The sequence below is a fragment of the Phoenix dactylifera genome, chromosome 6 (genome assembly GCF_009389715.1).
Source record: "Phoenix dactylifera cultivar Barhee BC4 chromosome 6, palm_55x_up_171113_PBpolish2nd_filt_p, whole genome shotgun sequence".
Lineage (NCBI taxonomy): Eukaryota > Viridiplantae > Streptophyta > Magnoliopsida > Arecales > Arecaceae > Phoenix > Phoenix dactylifera.
The window spans coordinates 17,239,941-17,261,519 of record NC_052397.1 but is presented as its reverse complement, the minus strand read 5'-3'; the positions used below and the strand labels follow the sequence as shown (position 1 = coordinate 17,261,519).

Below are 21,579 nucleotides of genomic sequence, written 5' to 3'. Positions count from 1 at the left end.
AATCAACCTGCCAGTGTGTTTTTATCCCTGATGCAAGCCTTCTCTTTAGCATTAACAGTTCGCAGCATCCAAACATTTCACTGACCAAATGATCCAAAAAAGCCTGAATAATATGCATATTAAACCTTACCCATGAAGTGGATAGGCGACAACCAGAGCTACAAAATGACAATAAACTAGAAAAATATATAATCAAATATTTAGGGAAGCCCTGTACCGGACGATACAGCTAGCAGAAATTTCTCTCCAAATTCCTATCCACTACAATTAACAAGAGTTCCAGTAATACGGTAGTTCTATCCCATCTTTCTCAAAATAAAGGTGATATTTTACACCCAAGATATGCAAAACATCGGGAACCAAACAACACTTCTCTAGAAACATGACACTGTAATCAGTCCAAGCCTCCAGATGGTTAAGTTCTTAGGAGGCCTATCATGCCGAAGGTTCTGACATTTAGATGAGAAGCTTCTCGATGGCATCCTGCAATATCATCAAGGTAATTGATCACTAAACAAATATCACCGAGAAATATTAAAACTTAAATATGAGGATATAATTAGAAACTCACCTTGAGTTGTTGTATCTGGGATTTCAACTGGCTTCCTTCATTGCTAGTCACCGAGCAAGCAATCACAGGCCTGGTAACTCCACAAGCTCGGCCAAGTGCCTGTTTGGAAGGTACAAACACGTAGGGCACATTCTGGCATGATGAAAATGAGGTAATTTAGTTATCATAGCAGAATATTTTTGTAAAGACAAAGTTCATGGCTGATACTGTCAGGCTACTGATTTATAAAATTGCAGTTCCACATAAAATGAAACTATGCATTTCAATTTTCATCTGACACATTAACAACTACACATAATAGAATGAGCTACAAAGCTTGTAGCAAGTAACTGCTGATGTGCCTTGGCATGATGGTTGGAGATACTACAAAACAACGGATAAGACAAGACAGCAGAGTAGAATAACTTGCTTGGCCCGTAGTCACTGGTGTTACGAGAGATCTGTTCTATAATAGACACGAGAATGATTGCTAAGGACTCACACGAGCAACTTTTGTTAAATAGATGCCCAACTCACAATCAGCAGGAAAAAAAGGAAATAATAGCATATGATAAGGCATACCTAACAAATTTAGGTGCTATTTCAGACAGCCAGATTTTAAGTGAGAAAATGCAGCAAAATAGGAATTTAAGATTTTGTATAACACCAATTCTACACACAGGCTAGCTCACTTCTAAGCTGGCTTCCACTTAAAAATGCATACATTAATAACATCCTCGCTAATATTTTTGAGACTCATTGTTCAAAACCCCAATACAAACATGGAAAAAATGCTACACGACACAATAGAGGTATCCATTTTCATTTACTGTTCAATTATGAAAACACCTCTTCAACTGGCATCAATACAAACTAAATAAGCATGTCACCTGTGCCCAATCATTGAGTAATCTATCCATCAAGTACATTGGTGATTTCTAGCATTTATCAACATTATTTTGATCACAAGTTCAAGTTTTAAAATATCTTGAAGCTATTGATTTTTTTTTAGATGATTGAAATCATTATATGAAAATTTACAACCACCTCTGAACCAACTGCATATCTAGCATGCCTGCTATTAATTTTCATAAATTTGTCATGTAAATACGAAATGAACATGCTTTAAAATAGCTAAGTTATGTGGAGAGCCACTTAGTGTCCAAGGTGAACTTGCTAAGAACATGCGGTATTAGATGTAAGGACAAGAAAGTAATCATACACCAATAACCTGCTGAATCCTCCAAACTTCATGAACATATATAATCAGCCAAGCCAATTCAGATTGTATAGGTGACTCCAGATCTACAGAGCTTATAATCTGGATTTACAGAGTAATTGTAACTGTCAACACCAAAATCGAACAAGTATCATGTGTGATACCTGTGAAATTTATTTAAGCCTACACACAAATACTAATACAATCATAACGCAGACTCTTGGATATGTTTGCTGATGTCATCTAAGTACTAAGTGGATACTACAGAAATTGCTTCAAAAGATTGTGTGCCAAAAAGGTTGGGTGTACCATCTATTTGTAGACAAATCATGCTCTCTCTTTGAAAGCTTTTGACCATGTAATTCTATACTGCTCCAAACTCGCCATCGAATTATGATGCTTTTCATCTCACATAAATCAACTCAACCAACAGATTGCTCTCTTTGCACTCCCAACCATCAAGTTTTATGAAACAGATTCACTTGAAAATGTGTTCAATCAGTATAATGGAGACTATGTATTTCACTTCTAACTGTTACAAGTACAATTGTGGAATGGACTAAAAATAAGTACAGTCCCAACATATTATGCAGGATCTAACGATCTTATGCATGCCTAATTATGCAATTTGTTGGAGTCCTCACCTGTGCTCCCTGAAAATCTGAGCCCCACAAAAATATGTTACAGAAGGCCAAGATCATCAAAAAGAGGATGGTGGAGTAACTAGTGAAAATATTGTGAGGCTTCCAAAATTGATTATTCTGGTTCACGAGTGAATACTTGATGAACCTTTTTTTCTACATATAAACAGCTGTCATGGGGGTCTTCCATAGAGAAAACACCAAACCAGGAGCCTTTTCACTACCAACCACTCGAAGTTATTTGGAGGTCGGAAACTTAGTTATCTTATAAAAATTTAGGCTGTCACCAGTGTTTGTGCCTTTTTAGTAGCCATCTCAACTGCCGCATACAGCCCAGAATTAACAATAACAGCGGCAGCGACAACAAAAATATTCAATTAATAAGGTATCGGAGAAAACATATACCTTATCCTCTGCAAGCAGGGGAAGATGGAGAAGAATTTCGAGTGGCTCTGTATCCGCCGCCATCACAACAAACTCGGAGATGCCCCTGTTCAGAGTCTTCGTCGCTGTACAATCAAAGAATCAAAATCCAAATACAGACACTAAACAATAACTATTAGTAGCCATAAAACACACAAAATCAAAATTCTTTTCTTTTTAATGCATTAAAAATCCAGACTTTTTGCTTTTTGTTGCATCAAAAACCAAACTTTTTAATAGAAAAGCAACAAAAAGAGAAACAGAAGCAAAGGAAAATATTGATGAGCGAGATTGGTTACCTTCATTAGCTCCCTTCTTGAGCTGCTTGTAGTTGGCCGCCTGCTGGACGAGATCCAATATTGTTATCGTCAGTTGAGCGTCGGCCAAAGGATACGCCTTTGGATTCACGACTTCGGTGGCCTAAAGAGAATGAAACAATGAAGGGTTAGAACAAAGTATATAAATCTAATGTACCAAGAGAAGCGACGATGCATATAAAAAACCAATACAAAACGAATAAACAGAGAAGAAGAGAAGATTAAAGGAGTACTTTAGGAAGAAACATATGATAGAAACACTAAAAAATGGAAAGAAAACAAGGGGCAAAGAGAGGAGAAGGGAGAAGCGAGTGGGAGGAATCGATCTTTCACCATTTTCTGGCAGTGGAGGGAACAAGAGAGAGAGCGAGAGGTATTCGACTGTTGTTCTCTGTTCTCGGCGGAACGAAGAGAGGACTCTGAAACCCTTCCGCTCCCGGTCCTTATGTATTGGCCCGAACGAGGGTGCCCTAATTATTTAGGCGATAACATGCTCGCCCGCAACTTTGTAACTTAAAAAGGGCATTTGATGGATAGCCGACAGCAGTTTTAGGGTATTTTTGGTTGCCTTCCCGGTTCCCAGCCGGTAGACCTGAATTACTTGTTTGTGTTCGACCGGACCTATTTGAAGACTTAAAGTATTTTTTTCGAGACAGGAGATCTCATTTCTTTTTTTTTTCTTTGTGCATCCATATCAGTATTTCTATCCAAAGCTCGCTCTTCTCTGGTTTCAATCTCCATAACAGCTTGGCAAATAGTGCTCTATAGAGCTGTTGATTGATTGCCTGCATTTCTAGACGACTACATTTCTAAGTACAATAATTATAATTTTGTATTTATATTTGCAAGCTTCTATTACTTTAGATGCAATCTTGCATCTAAAGGCTTTATCTACAATTTTTGTGTTCGGTTGCTTAATTTGAAATGAGTGTGATAACTTGCAGTGACAATATTACCCTCATTGATGTTATTATATCATTATAAAATTGTCACACTATATAATTATTATAATATTATATCATAAATAATTGTAAAAAGGTATATTAGAGTATATTATATTATATTATATGGCATAATATTATAGTAATACCATATAATAATGATGCAATAAGTTACAATTCAATGTTATCTTATAATATTACATTATGTTATAAGATAAAATATAATATAACATAGTATAATACAAAATTATTATAACAAAATGTATAACATAATATTAGGATAGTATAATACAATATAATGTAATGTAATGTTATATAATAAACATGCAGGATAATATAGTATCATGCAACATTTTCTTATAATATAAATGACATAATATAGCATAATGTAATATGACATATAAAAAATTATAGGATAATGAATATTATAATGTTATGTCAACGCATACAATTATCATAATGTCTTGTTAATTATTAATTAGTATTGATATTATAATATATTAAAATAATTAATATCATATTACTATAATAATTATTATATTTTATATATTTATACAATAATTATATTATACTATATTGTTATTATATTATTATATGATATTATGATGCTAATTATTAATTTGTTCTAACAAATTATAATAACAACTATGATAATATCATAATAATATTTTACACTTTGCAATCATAGTAATATTGTTATCTATTTTACCCTTTGCAATCATAGTAATATTATTATCTAGTGATTATTGGAGAGAATAGGAGATGATTATGACCTTTAAGGCTCCATCTAGAGCCTACGTCTCGAGATAATGTCTTTTTGTACTATATTTCTGGATGCAACAAAAGAGCCTTAGAATGCATTTTGGTTGCCTACATCTAGCCCAATTATAGGCAACAAAACATCTCCATCTTTTTCCCTCAAAATCTAAAGCTCAGACAATCAAACAACCTCCAAGTGAATTTCAATTGCAAGGGTAAGCATTAGGTCATCTCCTACCTTCTATGGAAACTTTACCTACTCAAGCTCCTCTAGCTATAATCCTCAACTCTCTTGCCACTCTAATCATCATCTCTATAGGTAGAGCTTTACCAACAACCGAGGTTTGCTTTCATTTCCTGAGCTCTTGTTCTTCCCTACTCTCCTCACAAGCTTTTTTTTTTTTGTCCTTCTCATTTGATCATCCTACTCATCCATCCTTTCTTCTCAAATAATATTTTTTCACTCCTCTAAATCTATATGCCCGGCTGGCACTTGATATCTTGCTCCTTGGTTTTAGGGCTAAAACCCTAAATCCTAACGTCAAAGCTAGATTATAAACCATAACAATACCTTTATCTCACTCAAAGTAGAACTTTTTCCACCAATTTGGAGCCTCTCCTCGGCATTTGACTAAGGTAGCATCTAAACTGCTCCAAATCTATCCCAATTAGTGTATCCTAGATCTATCATTAATCTCTAATTTTTCCTAAATCCTACCTTGATTTTCTTCTATTTACCTTTGATTTGCATCATATTCTTCTAGATTCCCGTCCCATTGGTTCTGACATGCTTGATCTGCAATCATGCAATGACATATGTGGTGCCCATATGCTCAATCTATCCTAGATCGACCATATATCATATCTATGTCGCATACATGCTTTATCCTTAAAGGATCTTGGAGTGTACTGGTGCTAATGGTTCTTATGCACCGGATCTCTACAAAAAGCACGATGTGCAGTGCCATCGTTGGCTGCCGTTTTGTGTGTGGATGATGGTCTGAATGGCTTAGGATGGGATCTTATGTGATTGAATGAAGCTTGCAATGTAATACCATGATCTTTATTTTCTTTATCTTCATAGATATGCAATCAAAAATATCACTGCCATGTTTGTCAACAGCATCATTGCCTTATTTAATTAATTCTTTAGCATTATTACCATATTTTTTGGTTGCATTATTGCATTATGATAATACTACTAGCATTATTGAATGAGTAATATATAAGATACAAATATATCTAATGATTTTTTTGTGTAAAATATGTCTAATAAGCCAAGGCTTCAATAAATGATTCTCATGATTCTATCATGGTGTGCGTAATTTCTCTTTTACTGAAAAAAAAATCACTCAATCTTGTTAGTTGACACCAGATAAACCCAAAGTCTGGAACGGGTGCACCAGAACTAGAGAGCCCATTATTCGGCCACCCGTTCCATCCTCAGACACATCCCCGTTATCCTCTGATAGATTTGGAGTAAGAAGAGAGAAGAGCCACGATGGCGTCGATTTCAGGGATGCTCGCGACCACCACCATCGCCGTCTCCAAACCGAGGCCGTGGCGGCCATCGCCTCCGAGTTTGGGTGGCGCCGGAGGAAACGGTGGGCTGGTGGTGGAGTGCTCGTCGCGGCCGAAGAAGAAGGCGACGGCACACCACATGAAGACGCGGCCGAAGAAGACGCAGCCCTGGGACGTCCGCCGCAAGGGCCCTACCATCTACCCTCCCCTTCCCCCGCTCCCCCCCGACTGGACTCTCGTCACCGATGACCAGCCCCTCCCCCAGCCGCCGCAGGATGCTGGAGGACTCTCCCCTGCTCCTTCGGCCTCTTAAAGGATGGATGGAGGGATGGATTCCCTTCTCTGTCTCCTTTATCCAGTGTTGCTTGATGCTATGTCTGAGAGGTGTTTGTTGTTATGCCCGTATAACAAAGTTCTCGTTATGTTATTAATTTGATTGGGACTGCAATCATCCATACCCTGCTTGTATCATGCTCCTTATCGTAGTTAGAGAATGTTGATTGGTTTCCACTGAGTTCTGTCTATGGCGCATTGAAAGGAGTCCAACCCAGAGCTGAGAATTACTCAATCTCTCCCTTACAGTCGACTGCATTTGGTTCAGGAGCCAAGCAAGAGTAAGCACAGTTATTCCTGCCAAACTGATCTGAAGGAACAGCGATAGAGGGCGGGTATTCTCTTGCAGATCCATGTAATAACTCTCGGAAATCCTTTTCCATTTTGGAATATGTAGGAGAGGAATGGGAAGACCAAAAATTCTTCCAACGTCTCATTTCTGGGCCCAATGGGATTCGTAGGTCTACAAAGAATAGGTATACGACTATTCATCCTCCGTCGCTGTTCCTTCACATCTGTTTGGCAGGAAAAACAGTGCTTATTCCTGCTTTGTTCTGCTTTGTTCCTGAACCAAATGCAGTCTCGAGGCCAACAACCTAGACATTCTGCCATTATGAGAGGAGCCTAAGAGAGCGGTGTTGTTACCGAGGAGAATCCTTCCTTTTAATCCCATGTGGTCTCGCTCTCCGGTGTGGTTTGTTTTTGGAATGCTTTGTCTGATCTCTGCATTGAGAAGGCTTGTGTTTTTGTTGCTTGTTTTGTATATAATCGATCTAGCTATTTCACCAGCTTCTTTGTTTCTCTAGAAAGCATGCTTCCCTGCGGAGAATGAGGGGAAGCATAAGAACCAAATTGCTTCACGAAATGTTGGGACTTAAATTGAGGTTTCTAATACACCTCAACAATCTACACAAGCAGCAAGTTACAGTTCTAGAAGCCCACGCTAGCTGATGTACACTCGAGCCCGGTCATTTCAGAAAGTCTTAGATGAAAAACAGGCATAGTTCTGGGAAAAGTATTCTAATAGCCATAAAGTGATCCTGATCCATGTTTTCTAATTCCCAAGCCAAACACAGCTTTTCTAAATCATCAGTAAAACAGATTCAGCTACTATTACAACCGAAGACCGTAAGGAAATCCATCTCTGAATAATTAACTTCCGTCTGACATTTTCCCCGGCTTTTTTGTTGTCCATTGTCATGCTTCCTTCTGGGAATGAGTGGAAGCCAGGCCATCGAAATGCTCTCAAAACTCGGTGGTAACTCGAGCAATAGGTTGCAGTTTGAAAAATACACCAAGGACCATACTCGCTGCTCTACTCTGAGCTCATTGACTTAATTATGAGGGATCGAGACTAACTGGCAACCTCAATGATTTTTCCACCCAAAGTTTAAAGTCAACCATCTAAATTTTGCTTAATACTTGCATGACATTAGTAGAAGGAATCTAATTTTCAGTGATTCCATTCACAAATTTTCTCCTCTGAACTTGGATTTGAAGAAAATTAACAGAAAAATACAGCCAACGGACAAAAGGAGAGCTTGCTACCAGAGAGCTTGCATACATTAATGGTGAAAGCCTTTGGAAGGGCATGTAACAACGTCAGTTGGCAATTGTGGGAGGTGAGGAGCATCTTTGCTGATCAAGACCCACTGTCTCGACCATTTGTCAGTATCCAGTTTCACATGCCCCATACCAGCTATGTACATGCGGACGATTTAGAGGGCATGTTGGAGAATCAGAACAACCACCTGATGTTTGCAGATCAAAGAACATTTCACCAGCAGCAGCTTTAGCTGTTTATCGCCTTTTATGCTTGCTTTGCACCAGGCTTAGAAGGAAGTCGGTGAAAATGTGTTCGTATCCTGGCATTTTGCTATATCCTGCAGAAATCAGGAGTCTACATTAGAAACAAAACAGCCATCATGCAACTATGTTCAATTATTAGGACTAGTTTTTCATGTCATTTTAAACATGCTGCATGGGCAACATCTTGTTTATCGCAGCTTCCACTAAAAGCAACCAAAGAAGAGCAGGACAGCTTACCAAAAAAAGGAAAAAGGAAAAGAATAGGAAAAGGCAAAAGAAAAAGAAAATGAAGCAGAACAGATTTGAGGTGCTGGATATATAATTGTATATACATATAGATGACAAATGTGTATTGCTAATAATTTTGGCAGTAAAGGGAGCAATTATGAATTATATCATTATTAGACCACAAAAGGCATCTCTGGTGACCATCATGAGATTCATAAAAGTTAAAGCACTGATTTATAATGTAAAAAGGTGTCAAGCAACCCTTCCTTAGTCCACCATGCGCTCAGTTGCACAGTTCCCTGTGGCAGTTCAAGATTGGTTCGATACATTGGGCCAGGTGGAGCACAGATGCAGTCTGACCATTCTGCAAGTGCCACATCAGAATGGGTAGCTGAGCATGGGAGCTGAAACTTCATAAAGCTTACATGCTGGTTTTGATACTAAGCCTCATTTATTGTCTGTAGAAGAAATTGACTCGATGTACAAATTTGAAATGAGAAATCATCAAAAGCACCTGACAAAATCTGATAACGGGTGTCACAGCTTCTCCAATATCTTGCTCTCACTCCAACAACTTCTGCTGCTTTCAAGCCCACTCGGCCAAGCACCATTAATTACTCAAATAAAACTTTAAAAATCACCAGACAAGATTGTTGAATACAGCATGTTAAATCTGCTGGGCAACTGATCACATAATCTTTGTTTTCTAACTAATTTATTATGATATTGACCACATGCCCGTGCTTATTCCAATTGCTAATGTTTTCCCTTGATGGAACCTATTTCCATTTGAAAATACCAATATTTCCAATTGAAATTTCTGAGATGAAAACCAAGCCTTTAATTTAGCATTCATTGGCCCAAATTTTGCACATCACATACATCACACAATGATAAAATCTACCAATTGCCCTCCAGAGGAAACTTGGTCAAAAATTATCATGACAGTGTGGGGGATATACAAATCATAAGATGAGTTAAGAACGTACGTGAATTCTTTTAACATTATACAAGTCTCTTTTGATTTTTTTAAAGAATAATCTAGTCAGGAGAAAGCAACAAATCAAATTTCAGGAGTCTATAAAGTGAAGATAAAGCAATGTGGTCATTTAGAAGAAGCTTACAAGGAGGATAAGGGTTTGAGACTGCTTATTGTCTCATTAGGATAAGAACCTTAAAAGACATAGAATGGGGTATAAGGGTTGCTATCTTATAAGAAGATACAATTTAAGGGACTGAATCTTCCACACAATTTTCAACTTAACTGTTGAAACAAAATGAGGGATGGCAATCAGTGGGTCAGGTCAGGTTTGCCTCACATATAAGGCCTGCCAGCAGGGCAAGAATGTTTGACCCGGATCCAACCTGCAACCAACCAGCTAACCCCTTCAAGTCCCAAGCCCCTTAGTTTTGGGCTTTATATTAAATAGCTAGACTATGGATTAATAGCTTCTAGACCATTTATACTATAACTCATCTCTCGTTTTAATTCTAAGTCATTGAATCCATCCAATAGCTCATATATTACAAAACTTTCTACAATATACACAAATATCAATATAAATATGAATATTTTTTAAAAACATATATCATATAACCCCCTCTGTAACTTGATGGATTGAGGGGCCCTGACCTGAACCCAACCAGACCTGCTAGCCCTTTGTGATTGGCTGACCCATACCCAAAAAGCAAACCCGATGGATCGGGTTAGGCGGGTTTGGTTCACATCGCATAAGCAAGTTGGTTCAAAAATTGCCATCCCTAACCAAAATCTCAGAATAGTTTATTTTCTCCCTTCATTTTCTTTGTGAAGTTTAGTTTCTCTTCAAAATCCACTTCCACATAAAATTCAGGCCTCAAATATCTCTGGCTCTTAGCATTCTGGTGAGTACCTCACAGTAACTCACAATTCCCACCGAACCTAAATAGCTTCTTTATATCCAGCAATTTTTTGTATAAAAACTGTTCCCTACTAGAAAACAATCCAACTACCCCTACGGTCTAAAATCTGAATATTACCTAAACCAACAAGATCTCCGCCTTCTTGTATGCACCACTGCTTGAGGGAACCCGTAGATCTTGAGTCTTAGTCGGGAAAAGTTATCCTAACAGGAGGAGATCCTCTTCCCCAAATTACAAGAGCTTTTGGGATGTCAAGTTTAGATTTTGTACACCTCTACAACAACCATGATCATTTTGTAAAGGATATTCTAATGCTTTCTTTCAATGTAACAATTTGTGTACCCTTACGGAAATCTACATTCAACAAAATCAAGGGAACAAAGTCTGCCTGAAAATGAAGTCGTTCACTAGCTCCTACCATGAACTTTTATGTTGGTAAACACTGAAATGAACAATCTAGATAATTCAGCAAATTTAAATTTCTGAAAAGCCAACTACACAGTCAAATTTATGGGAATGTAAATAAACAAATTAATCATGCATCTAAAAATTGTGGGAAACTTATGTGCCCCCCTCTGGACAATTAACTTGAAACCATACTAATGCTGAAAAAATGTTCACTTACAAACTTTCAATTCCAGTGATAATATGCAATTTCAATAATATTATATTTGCATAACTAAAAAATAATAATCAGAGAATTCTATAAAAAGAAATCTTAATCCATGCATATTCACAGGTTTTGTCCAAACATATATGGATCAAAATACAATTATTCCTGGAAATACTTAATGCTCCTATAGCATAGCTATCTGATTTGAGGGGGGAAAAGCCATGTAATCCAAACATATATGAACATTATTCAGAGGAAATGGAATAATATAGAAAGGATATGCTTATTAGACAATTAAGTAGGTTTCACTTGCCAGGAAAATAGTTGATATCAATGACATAAAATCGGTCCCTTGTCTCATGCTCCCTGATCATATCTATGTTGAATAACCGAAGGCCCTATGTATCACATAACAAGTGCAAATGAATGGATGAAGGAAGGCATAAATATGTAAATAAATAAATGAGAAGTTGAGTTGTGCAAAAATATAAGAGACTATTGTACCAGTCTACGATGGAGCTCCCTAGCAAGCCTCTCAAGCAACGGTCGAGGAGGAAGTTCTGTTCCATGTCAGGAATAAAAAAGCAAGAATCTTCTCAATTTGCAGCAGGATATACTTGTCCCAAGTTTGATGATTGTAAAACAATTTAAGAGATCAAAAACTTCAAAAGCATGTTAGAGGCTTTACCAGCAACAGCAGGGTCCAGGTCAGCATCATCTGCAGAGGCTGCAGCACAAGAAACCCTCGGAAATCGAAAGACACCAGCATTGTTTAATAGGTTGCATTTATTAACATCAGGAAGGGAAAATCGCCGCACGACTTTTATTGTTTCCCCAACAATATAGACCTTAAAGAGAACACCACCTATGATTGGAGAAGGAAATCAGCTGCAAATATATAAATAAACTTAGCTAAGCAAATTATGTCATGTGACAGTAATAACTACCTACCATGATTGACAAATTCCTGTAAAACCAAGGGAGGATCAAGCTTTGACAAGGAGAATCGATCATAAGCAAGAGAAAGTTCATGTGATTTTGCACTTCCATCAACTACCAATGGCTTGGCAACTGCAAAAGAAACAAGGGCAAACAAATATTCTAACAGGTTTCACATATTTAAATTAACAACCAGACATCTAGCTCGCAGCTCCTCCAAACTCAGTACCATTAAATTTTATAAATTTAGTGAATACTTGAATCCTACACAAGTCAGTTAAACAACACTAAATCCTGCTGATTTATTATTTATGGAAGAAATTCAACATATGATGCATGTGTTTAAACTAAAAAATTACAAATGCCAATTTTTTATAAGGTAGTAAAAAATATAAAAATAAAACTCATTAGTTTCATGAAAATCCTTACATTTGTTAAATATGGCATCTTTACCTTTTCTCAAGCAAAAATAAGTATCTTTTAAACTAAAAAGGAGTTTCATACTGAGAACAGAAGACAGGACCTATCACTTGACCTAAAAACTAAAGGAAATTAATATTTGGCCAAACCACATGGATGTACGAGTGTGCAACACTTATACCAAAAAAGCCCTGCCATATCACCAGCATTATAGCTGGAATGACAAATGCATAATTTTTACAAGATGGGGAAAAATATATTTCTACATTCTAGTACACTACAAGACCAGTCAGAAATTATCCACATTAGGTAAGAGTCCAATATATGAGCATAGCATGCATGTGAAAGTAGCAAAGCTACAAAGCACATAGGCCAGACAAAGCATGAAACACTGAACCAGCTCAGGGTTGATAGTCATATAAACCAAATTGAATAGAAACTGAAAGCAAAATAGAGTTCAAGATTTGTGGTTAGCAATGATATAGCGCCAAACAAGTTCAGCTTTATGTTCCCGATGTTCCTAAAAGTTTCTTTGAAAAATGAAAACTGAGACCTACATGCTAATACTATTGGTAGAACACAACCTAGTGCTGTTCTAATACAATGAAGTCCTCATTAAATGAATGAAACCAGGCAGAACCTTTGGTCATAACAAGATCAGCTTTTCAAAATCAAGGGCATGCCGCTGGATCTTGGGAAAATTTCTACAAACTAGAATAAGCAATGAGGATCCCCAGACTTGTATCTGAGCTCAGACCGTAATAATCTGAAATTGGTTATAGGCCAACTGGTGCTTGCCAGGGCCTCCTTTGGTTCAGCATCAGTTTAGTGTGCTTTGCATATATGGGACAGCAATAAAAATAAGAAATACTTAACAGCAGATTTACCTAAAGGTAGTGTTAATCCAGCCCTGGTAACTGCATCTAGGATTGATGAGGGGTCTTTTGTAATTACCACTTGCCTAGGAACACCAACTTTACCTGCAAAGATTCAATTGCACAGTGATGATACAATCGGAAACTGAATATAGATAGCTTTCAAGATAGTGAAAATCACAACAAACAACCCATTGCAGTGTGATCCTATCAAGGATGAGGGATCACAATAGAAATACTAAAAGTTATCATTGTCAGCTTTGAAAAAAAACCACTAAATGCATAACCTTTTAGAAGGTGAGAGATGGTCAATGGTTGCTGAAGGTAACATTCAGCTTACTATATGCACAATTATGGTATCTGGCCTGATAGGTTGATAAACTTGTAAATAATGGGCCATCAATGAACAAATAAGAAATTCCATTGTGCCATAGGTCAACCCTGTCATTTACCATTTCAATTGGCTTCTCGAGAAAGATAAACGGTCTTGTGCATCGTTCTTTAGTGTACCCAACAGCCTCACTTGTAAGTATCCATTACTCCATTCACTATATCAAATCATTTAAAGAACAATAATAACAAGTTCTTGCAGGGAAGCAACTTAAAGAATTACCATGGCAGTCTGATAGATTCAAATCGGCCACACCCTCAAGCATTGATTGCCGATTGCGCAAGTGTTGTATGGCATCCGGTGGGTCGAGCACAGTCACTTCTGGATGTTTTCTGCCATAATCCTTCAAGAATAAAGGATCAAGGTAAATAAATATTAAAGACATGAACAGTGATTCCAAGACATAAGCAGCATATATAGTCAATTTAGAGTGAGGCATATAAATTAAATAAGAAAGAACTAACAAATCAGGGTATTCATCAAAGAAGAAACTGGCCTAGGAGTTTTATGCAGGTTCAACCTAATTGAACTATTGAAGTGTACTTCAGATTCAACAAAGAACATTTCGTCAAATGTTGTGGACCATAGACAACAGTTGCTTATTAGTGCTTTCATTAGAAGCTTGATAATCTTAAATATCAATATAGCACCAGTCAATCATTCTTTTGACCAAGCAAAAAGAGTTTGATTGCTTTTTAAGAACTTATATCAGCAAAACAGGATAATCAAATATGGCATAATTAACAACGTCTGTGTTTTTTTGGGGTAATTAAAGACCATGCCTACCACCCTGTATTAAAAGATTAAAAGAAAATCAAGCATAAGAACTTCATAAAAAACACATGCAAATATATCTAAAAGTATCACTATTCAGACATCTAATTGTTAAATTACTTAACATATTAAGTGCACGTTGCATAGCAACAAAAGGATTGAGCCAAAAATGAATATGAAGCTGAGCTCAACAAGAAAATTTAGAAGGGAATACAATACCTGATAACTTAAGCATAAAAGGTACAAGATAGAAATAAATATCTGGACATCAATATCCATCCTCTATGCAAATACAATAATAGAAAAAAAAATCTGAAGTTTAGAACACATTTCCAAAATCATATGGATCATACAAGAAATGCAACCTCTCTCTTAGCACCAGAATAGAATATCCTCATTAACATAGAACAGGAAAAAAAATTCATGTATGCTACAGCAGACCTTATCCACTAATACATACTCTAGAAGGAGTAGTAAACGGCCAACAGGACTTGGATCCAATGAATGCCAAGCACTAGCCCCCCCCAACAAAGAGTACCAAATGAATGCCAAGCACTAGCCCCCCCCACCTTTTTCAAACACTCAACTGATTCTATTGCAACAGTATAATGTGCACTACTAACCTTTGTATCAAATCAACTTATTTTCCCTAGCACAGCAAGCAACATATGAAGTCAAAATATTCTGTTTATTGCTCTTATATTCTTCAATTAGTGAAGCACATATAAGTGGCCAATTGTTCAGCAAAACCATCCCAAAAATTTAATCTTCGACCAGAAATAATTTACACATTCACAGATTAATGTTTGGCTACTATTAACAGCTTTCCTTTCTGTTGCTGTGCTTCTATGCTTGTTCTTCCACGTGCATTTGCATAATAGACAGACAGAAAGCACATCATGTGTACATGCAGATGAAAATTTAGGCTCTTTACTAGGTGGAGACACCGCATATGCTTGAAAATAGGGAATATTTAGTCTGCGAGCAGGCACAAATGAGGCGAAAATGTAACGAAAGAGCTAACCAGAAAAGGTAATTAGGAACCACACAAGAATTTTAATTTTAAAAAATCATATAATTTAGTTTTAATCACCTGGTTTATTGAATTTCTCAAAAATTTTGTTTTACCTTTTGGAAAGAAAAAAAATACCTGAGTTTGGATTATTGCTACAGAATTGTTCCTTTCAAAGAAAAGTTTTGGGCAGCCAGTATATTCACTCAAAAATCAGACTCGGAAAGTAAAACAGTACCAAGTTCCAGATGATTAAATTATAAATTATACGAAGAAAAATTATAGATAAATGCTGAAACCATTGCATACAATGAATTAATATGTATTTCTGATATTTTGTAAATAAGCAAATATAACAGTTTCAGTATCAGAGATTTTAATTGCAACTTCAAGGATAACTTACACATGAAGTTTACAAGATTACACACATGTGCAAGAACCAACTTGACATATCAAAAATTCATATTACAGCAGACAGATATTGCATAAAAGATCCGATGTCTGCTTAAAATTGGAATAGTTAACTCTTGATTCAACTTTAATTCCATAAAATGCTACAACTATGACAGTCAATAAGATAGTGTCTGAGAAAATTATGGTCAATAAGATAGTGTCTGAGAAAATTAATTTCACAGACAACAAAATACAATCAACCACCGGAGAACACTATCTTTGCAATCAACATTTAATACAACTATAATTAGCAACACCTGAAATCACCTAGCATATGTATCAGAGGCTAAGATTAGCCGGTCACAGAAGGTACAACCCTCAGATGTCGGAATTCTTGAAGCTTCAACTTTTAACTATCTGATCATGATTCATAACGCAGGAAAGAGAATGCTCTCTGCAAATTATTCCAGACAAAAATAAGTTTTTAACTCTAACAGACTTCTCTGTGTACCAGTCAGTGTTAGTTCATATTTGATCATCCATTCAAATTGGCAGCACTATTATGACATAACGCAGAAACAACACATCAGATACCAGAATAGGAACAGATATTTTAATTTTTTTTGAAAAATAAAAAACCCTAAAAAAGATGAAGCATTTTATTTAGGGTGATTAAGAGTTTACCGACCTCCAGAATTTGTTGCCATTCTTTTCCAGTCAACTGGAGAAAACATTGAAAGAACAAAGCTTGCCAGTCAGCAATGGTCTAAATATTTTTGTTAAATATTAGTAAATTGATTTCTTCAATATACCCATGTATTATACAGAAGAACTGAATTGTTAGCTTACGAAAACTGCAGGCAGCCCAATTCAACAATTGTCAAACAATCTAAAAATAACTGAGATGTACAATTATTCCTAGACAAATAACTCCTTTTTAATCCGTGAGACCACCTAAAGTTTGAAAATAGGCAACAATGGCTGACCTTGTGTAGAACAATATCAAAAGGACCTTGCTCTGAAAGAGGCCTACTTGGGTCAATTGCAACAAATAAAATCCCCTTCTTCCTGCACCACATTTTAGAGGGCATACTTAGAAAAGTCAGCTCAAGGTGTAACTTTGACAAAATTATCACATCGTATCCAAGAAGCAAAAGAAAAAAGGACTAACCAGTATACTGAGCATATATTCAATTCTTACCCCACCCCCCACCCCCACCCCACCCCACCCCCCCCCCCCCCCCCCCCCCCCACCCCCCCCAAAAAAAAAAAAAACTTCACTCTAAAAACCATACAAAAATAAGTGATAAATTTGTGAAAATATATGTATTTAAAAAGAATTGGCTAAAAACTAAGTTGGGAGGGTCATCCAATATTTAAGTCCAGAAGGTATTTAGGGCCCAAGAAAGCAAGCAAGGAGTTCCGCTGAATTTATAATTTTATAGCCACTTCAAAACTGACATAGTTTTTGCTACTCAACTAGAATATATAAATAGAAGAAACAACACAATGCAAACAAGACAACTTAGACTTCAGATTACAACAACTAAATTTCATTAAATGAGGCTTGGAACTACTGGATCAAACATTCGCCCTACAAAATGTGACACATCTAACTGAATAGCAGACACTCTGATAGCTCAAAGTTTGCATAGAAAGAAACCATGAATTATTTTTTCAAGAATCTCTTTTTCTGCTTTCGTCTCCAGAGGGGGGAGTTCAGGTATAATTTTTATAATGTGCAAGCAGATAGAAAGAATTACTAGATCTGAAACCAAGGTATTTCCACAAAATATGAGGCCAAAATTAGTAAACTTTAGAATATAAAATTGGATTGTGCAAGCATATTAGGAAGAAAAGCAAAATAGCATCGGTAGGTATAAAATATATAGATCAGCAAATTCTTGTCATACATGAGACACTGTCCATGAAGTAATCGATATTGCAAAAGAGTTCTAGAACCCATCCGCAATGCTTGAGCAAATAAATTACTTTTTATTCAATACCAACTCAAGTTTTTTGATTCTTTCAAGAGTTTCATATTGTCCAGCCTATGCTAGAAGATATTAACTTGGGCAAGATTCAGTTAAAAAATAAGAAAGCAGAAACAAACAAATAAAAGTAAAGGAACATTAAGAACATCAAAACTATCATGAGAGAATTATCACCGTTGTATAGAAAATCTCAAGACATTGGAAATTATTTAATAAAAAGACTACATACAAAAATATATGTCATACAAAACATAATAGAATATGTTTGAAGCAGTAGTGCAATAAATAATAAAAAAAGGTGTTCTGCATGATACAGAATGATCAGAATAAAGCCTTTAAACCATGAAATGCATAAGACTGTTTATCAAGATCCTATAAGCCTATGCAAATTGTTGAAACCTGAACTAATTTCCAAGCATTACAGAGAAACATGAGCCAGTTGATTGAAAATATTAGCATCCATAAAACAAAAGGCTACAGTACTTTATCTAATGGTGCATCATGCAGTAGGTCATTATAATACTTTTTCCCTCATGGACTACAGAATTAAATAATGATTTTTAAACTATATCGATGTCCTGAAACCGATGTTGTATATAGAACAGGATATTCCAATTCAAAAAACCCAATATTCGAGACACAGAGGAATTCATTCCAAACATAAACAACTGGCAAGTTGTCGCCATCAATTCATAAATATACCCTTCCACCCAGAGTCAACATAGAACATTACAAGGAGCTATTGTCAAGGACAAAGGCAAAGTGCAAGCAGCTCAAATCAAGGGTTGCTGCTCTCACTTAAACGAATAGCTTACATAAACCCACCACTTCATATCGACTTCAAGGAAATTTCCCCTTTCCTTCATGCGGAAGTATTTGATATTTGATACAAACTGCGTTACTTCTGAACCGTGAAAACAAATTGAGCAGGTGTCATGAACAGTAAGCAACTTAGTTTCAACATATAAAGTGAGCAAAAGCTGTTCAATTTAAGGTGTTCTATGTATCAAGCATGTGAGAATGCTATGATTCTTATATAGATTGAATCAAATTATATTTTCCGTTCAAATAAATACAAAACTAATTCCGGAGATGTAAATAGATTTGATCTTGCAACAACAGAGGAAAAACTCTCAAAAAAGACTAAAAGATAAGAAGACATGTTGAAAAAGGAAATTTTTCAAGCAAGTTACAATCTTAGGGTTACCATTTCAAGGAGCTTTGAGTGGGAAACAAAACAAAAACAAACAAAAAGGTTTACCTACGGAAAAAGAAAAATTGGCTTCCTAGTATTACATATTAATTAAAAATCCAATTTTGCATACACTACGGCTCAAGACATAACATTAGATGTATAAGCGATCATATCAGACGGACAGCTGGATCACACCAATATCTATAAGACGCCAACAAAAACCAAACTTTCCCTAATGATTCTTCTTTTGCTAAAGATTTTACCTAGCCAAACCTTCCAGCTTCGGCTGCAAGAAGCTCTTGACCTTCTTCGACGTCAGAGCGTACCCCACGACGAGCTTCTGCTGCGGCAGTGGGGGCGGCAGAACCGAACCCATCTCGTCCTCCTTCTCCTCCTCATTCCTATAGGAAATCTCCCCGTTCAACCTCATAACCCCGCCCCAAACCAAAACCCAAATCAATCAATAACCACAAAAATCCACCGCAGCGGGACCCTACAATCCCTTCGTCCCCCGGGAAGCCACCCCCGATCGATCCTTCCGTCGATATAAATGCGATCGCGTGTTTCTACCGATTCCACTACCGTTCGAGATTTAAAAAAATTAAAGAAAAACGGAGATTGGAACCGAATATCCGAAACCCTCAGCGCCGAAAGAGGAGAGAGAGGTGGAGGGGGGAGAGAGATAGAGAGATTGGAGTGGCTGGAGAGCGAGAGAAGCTCGGGCCGGGTATTTGTAGCAGCAGAATTCCATATTTCAGTTTGTGACGAGACAGGCCGTAAAATGTTTTAATTACGAGATCGCCCTCACGTGGGAGGAACTGCTCCAGAGTGACCGCGGCACGACAATCGAGGCATATTGCTCAACCGCATGATTGTGGACACGTGTTCTACGGGTACATTGGAAGCGGCGTTCCCCATTTTGAGCGCACCCATCCGCGACCGCAAGTAATAATTATAAGCGACCTAAAAATCAGAGATTTTTCTCACTAATCGAGGAACAAAAATTATATGGGCAGAAACTATATAAAAAAATAATGGGCAGGTTTTTTATTTCGTTATATTTTTTTATATTATTTTCAAAAAAACCTAAAAGTAAAGACCCTTCTTGCATAACAGTCATTTGTTTTATAGTTAAATAAAAAAATATATTTTTTTTTATTATTTTTAGAATATACTTTTTATCAATACATACTATATAACCGTTTCGAAACATCATATTCATCCGTAAACACAACCGCATAATACATACTCATTGATTTCTTAGAACATACTACAAGCCTCTTTAATACGCATTTAATAATGATCCAATACATACCTTCGGATAAATCGATATATAATTTTTGAATATATTTTTTATCAATATATACTAAATAGCTAAATAATACATATCAAGTAAATTAATCATCTAACAAGCCAATATATATCTCTAAGTAAATTGCTATGCAATTTGTGGAACATGATATTTTATCAAGACTAGCACACAACATATAGTTTTCTTGCTCTGTGATTTATTAAGTATGTATCACTTGATCATATACTATGTATAGGTGAACATTATGCTATAAACTATACATCGATTTATCTAAAGATGTGTATTGATTTGCTAGATGACTAATTTGTTTAATATATATCATTAGGTCATGTTGTATGTACTAATAAAAAATATATTATAAAAACGAAGAAGAAAGAGGATGCTATATTTTTTTTTTAATCATGAGACTGACGGCTTCGCTAGTAAGAAAATTTTTTAACTTTTAGTTTTTTTTTAAATAAGTATTAGAAAAAAATATGATAAAATAAGAAACTCGCTTTATATTTTTTTCTCTAGTGCCTATCCTATATGATTTTTATTCATTATATTGGAGACCTAGCTCAGCTATAGATCAACCTAGAGCAGCCCGCCGTGAAGCTGCAATACTTGAAAACCAAAGAAAGGGGGAAATTCAAAAAAAAAAAATTTAATAATATGTTAAATCATTCCCAAATTTTATATATATATATATATATATATATATATATATATATATATATATATATCAGCGGACAACAAAATCTTCCAAAAGATATCAGCAGACAACAGAATCTTATGAAATGTAACGCCAGGATAAAATAACATCACGCGTGAAAATTACACCATATGGAACAATATTCTGAAGCACGCGTTGAACGTGCCAAATGCATGTCTCTTCAAATTGAAAACTTTTTAGAGCAAAGCATCGTGAACTTTTAACTATAGAATATTATTTGAGTGGGACCATCGACGTGCCGCACGTGGAGTGTGTTTGATCTAAATTCTTGATGCAGGAGGTGCCTTTATTATATAGCCATAT

The 21,579-nt window shown here is 36.2% G+C and overlaps 3 protein-coding genes across 6 annotated transcripts; 1 reads left to right on the top strand and 2 right to left on the bottom strand.

Moving 5' to 3' along the window:
- Window positions 1–166: 166 nt before the first annotated feature.
- Window positions 167–3,644, bottom strand: LOC103707630 (NHP2-like protein 1). The gene is made up of 5 exons (XM_008792194.4): window positions 3,484–3,644; window positions 3,133–3,253; window positions 2,816–2,919; window positions 572–703; window positions 167–483 (listed from the first exon to the last, which is right to left on the bottom strand). The coding sequence occupies exons 1-5, from the start codon at window positions 3,484–3,486 to the stop codon at window positions 457–459; spliced, it is 387 nt and encodes a 128-aa protein (XP_008790416.1). The 5' UTR covers window positions 3,487–3,644; the 3' UTR covers window positions 167–456.
- Window positions 3,645–6,259: 2,615 nt separating this feature from the next.
- LOC120111132 (50S ribosomal protein 6, chloroplastic) lies at window positions 6,260–6,885 on the top strand. The gene has a single exon (XM_039127644.1). The coding sequence runs from the start codon at window positions 6,352–6,354 to the stop codon at window positions 6,682–6,684; it is 333 nt and encodes a 110-aa protein (XP_038983572.1). The 5' UTR covers window positions 6,260–6,351; the 3' UTR covers window positions 6,685–6,885.
- An 843-nt stretch (window positions 6,886–7,728) lies between these two features.
- On the bottom strand, window positions 7,729–19,968 carry LOC103707628 (inositol-tetrakisphosphate 1-kinase 3-like). 4 transcript variants are annotated; one of them, XM_008792188.4, is made up of 10 exons: window positions 19,513–19,968; window positions 17,047–17,128; window positions 16,749–16,781; window positions 14,104–14,224; window positions 13,503–13,595; window positions 12,208–12,327; window positions 11,945–12,121; window positions 11,761–11,816; window positions 11,570–11,654; window positions 7,729–8,587 (listed from the first exon to the last, which is right to left on the bottom strand). In XM_008792188.4, exons 1-10 carry the CDS (start codon window positions 19,677–19,679, stop codon window positions 8,505–8,507), a joined length of 1,017 nt encoding a protein of 338 aa, XP_008790410.2. In that variant the 5' UTR covers window positions 19,680–19,968; the 3' UTR covers window positions 7,729–8,504. The 4 variants fall into 4 exon arrangements, with proteins under 4 accessions (XP_008790410.2, XP_008790414.2, XP_017698436.2 ...); XM_008792192.4 differs by lacking the exon at window positions 19,513–19,968 and adding an exon at window positions 16,378–16,514; XM_017842947.2 differs by lacking the exon at window positions 19,513–19,968 and adding an exon at window positions 16,388–16,514.
- Window positions 19,969–21,579: the final 1,611 nt, after the last annotated feature.

Excerpts from the sequence above, each read along its gene's own strand:
- LOC103707630 (XM_008792194.4), bottom strand. Across the intron at positions 704-2,815 it reads CCCTGCTTGCAGAGGATAAG|AATGTGCCCTACGTGTTTGT; the intron begins GTATATGTTTTC and ends TCATCATGCCAG. Across the intron at positions 484-571 it reads CCCAGATACAACAACTCAAG|GATGCCATCGAGAAGCTTCT; the intron begins GTGAGTTTCTAA and ends ATGATATTGCAG.
- LOC120111132 (XM_039127644.1), top strand. The coding sequence starts at position 6,352 with ATGGCGTCGATTTCAGGGATGCTCGCGACCACCACCATCGCCGTCTCC.
- LOC103707628 (XM_008792188.4), bottom strand. The coding sequence starts at position 19,679 with ATGAGGTTGAACGGGGAGATTTCCTATAGGAATGAGGAGGAGAAGGAG. Across the intron at positions 16,782-17,046 it reads TTGATATTGTTCTACACAAG|TTGACTGGAAAAGAATGGCA; the intron begins GTCAGCCATTGT and ends TGTTTTCTCCAG. Across the intron at positions 13,596-14,103 it reads GAATCTATCAGACTGCCATG|GTAAAGTTGGTGTTCCTAGG; the intron begins GTAATTCTTTAA and ends GAATCTTTGCAG.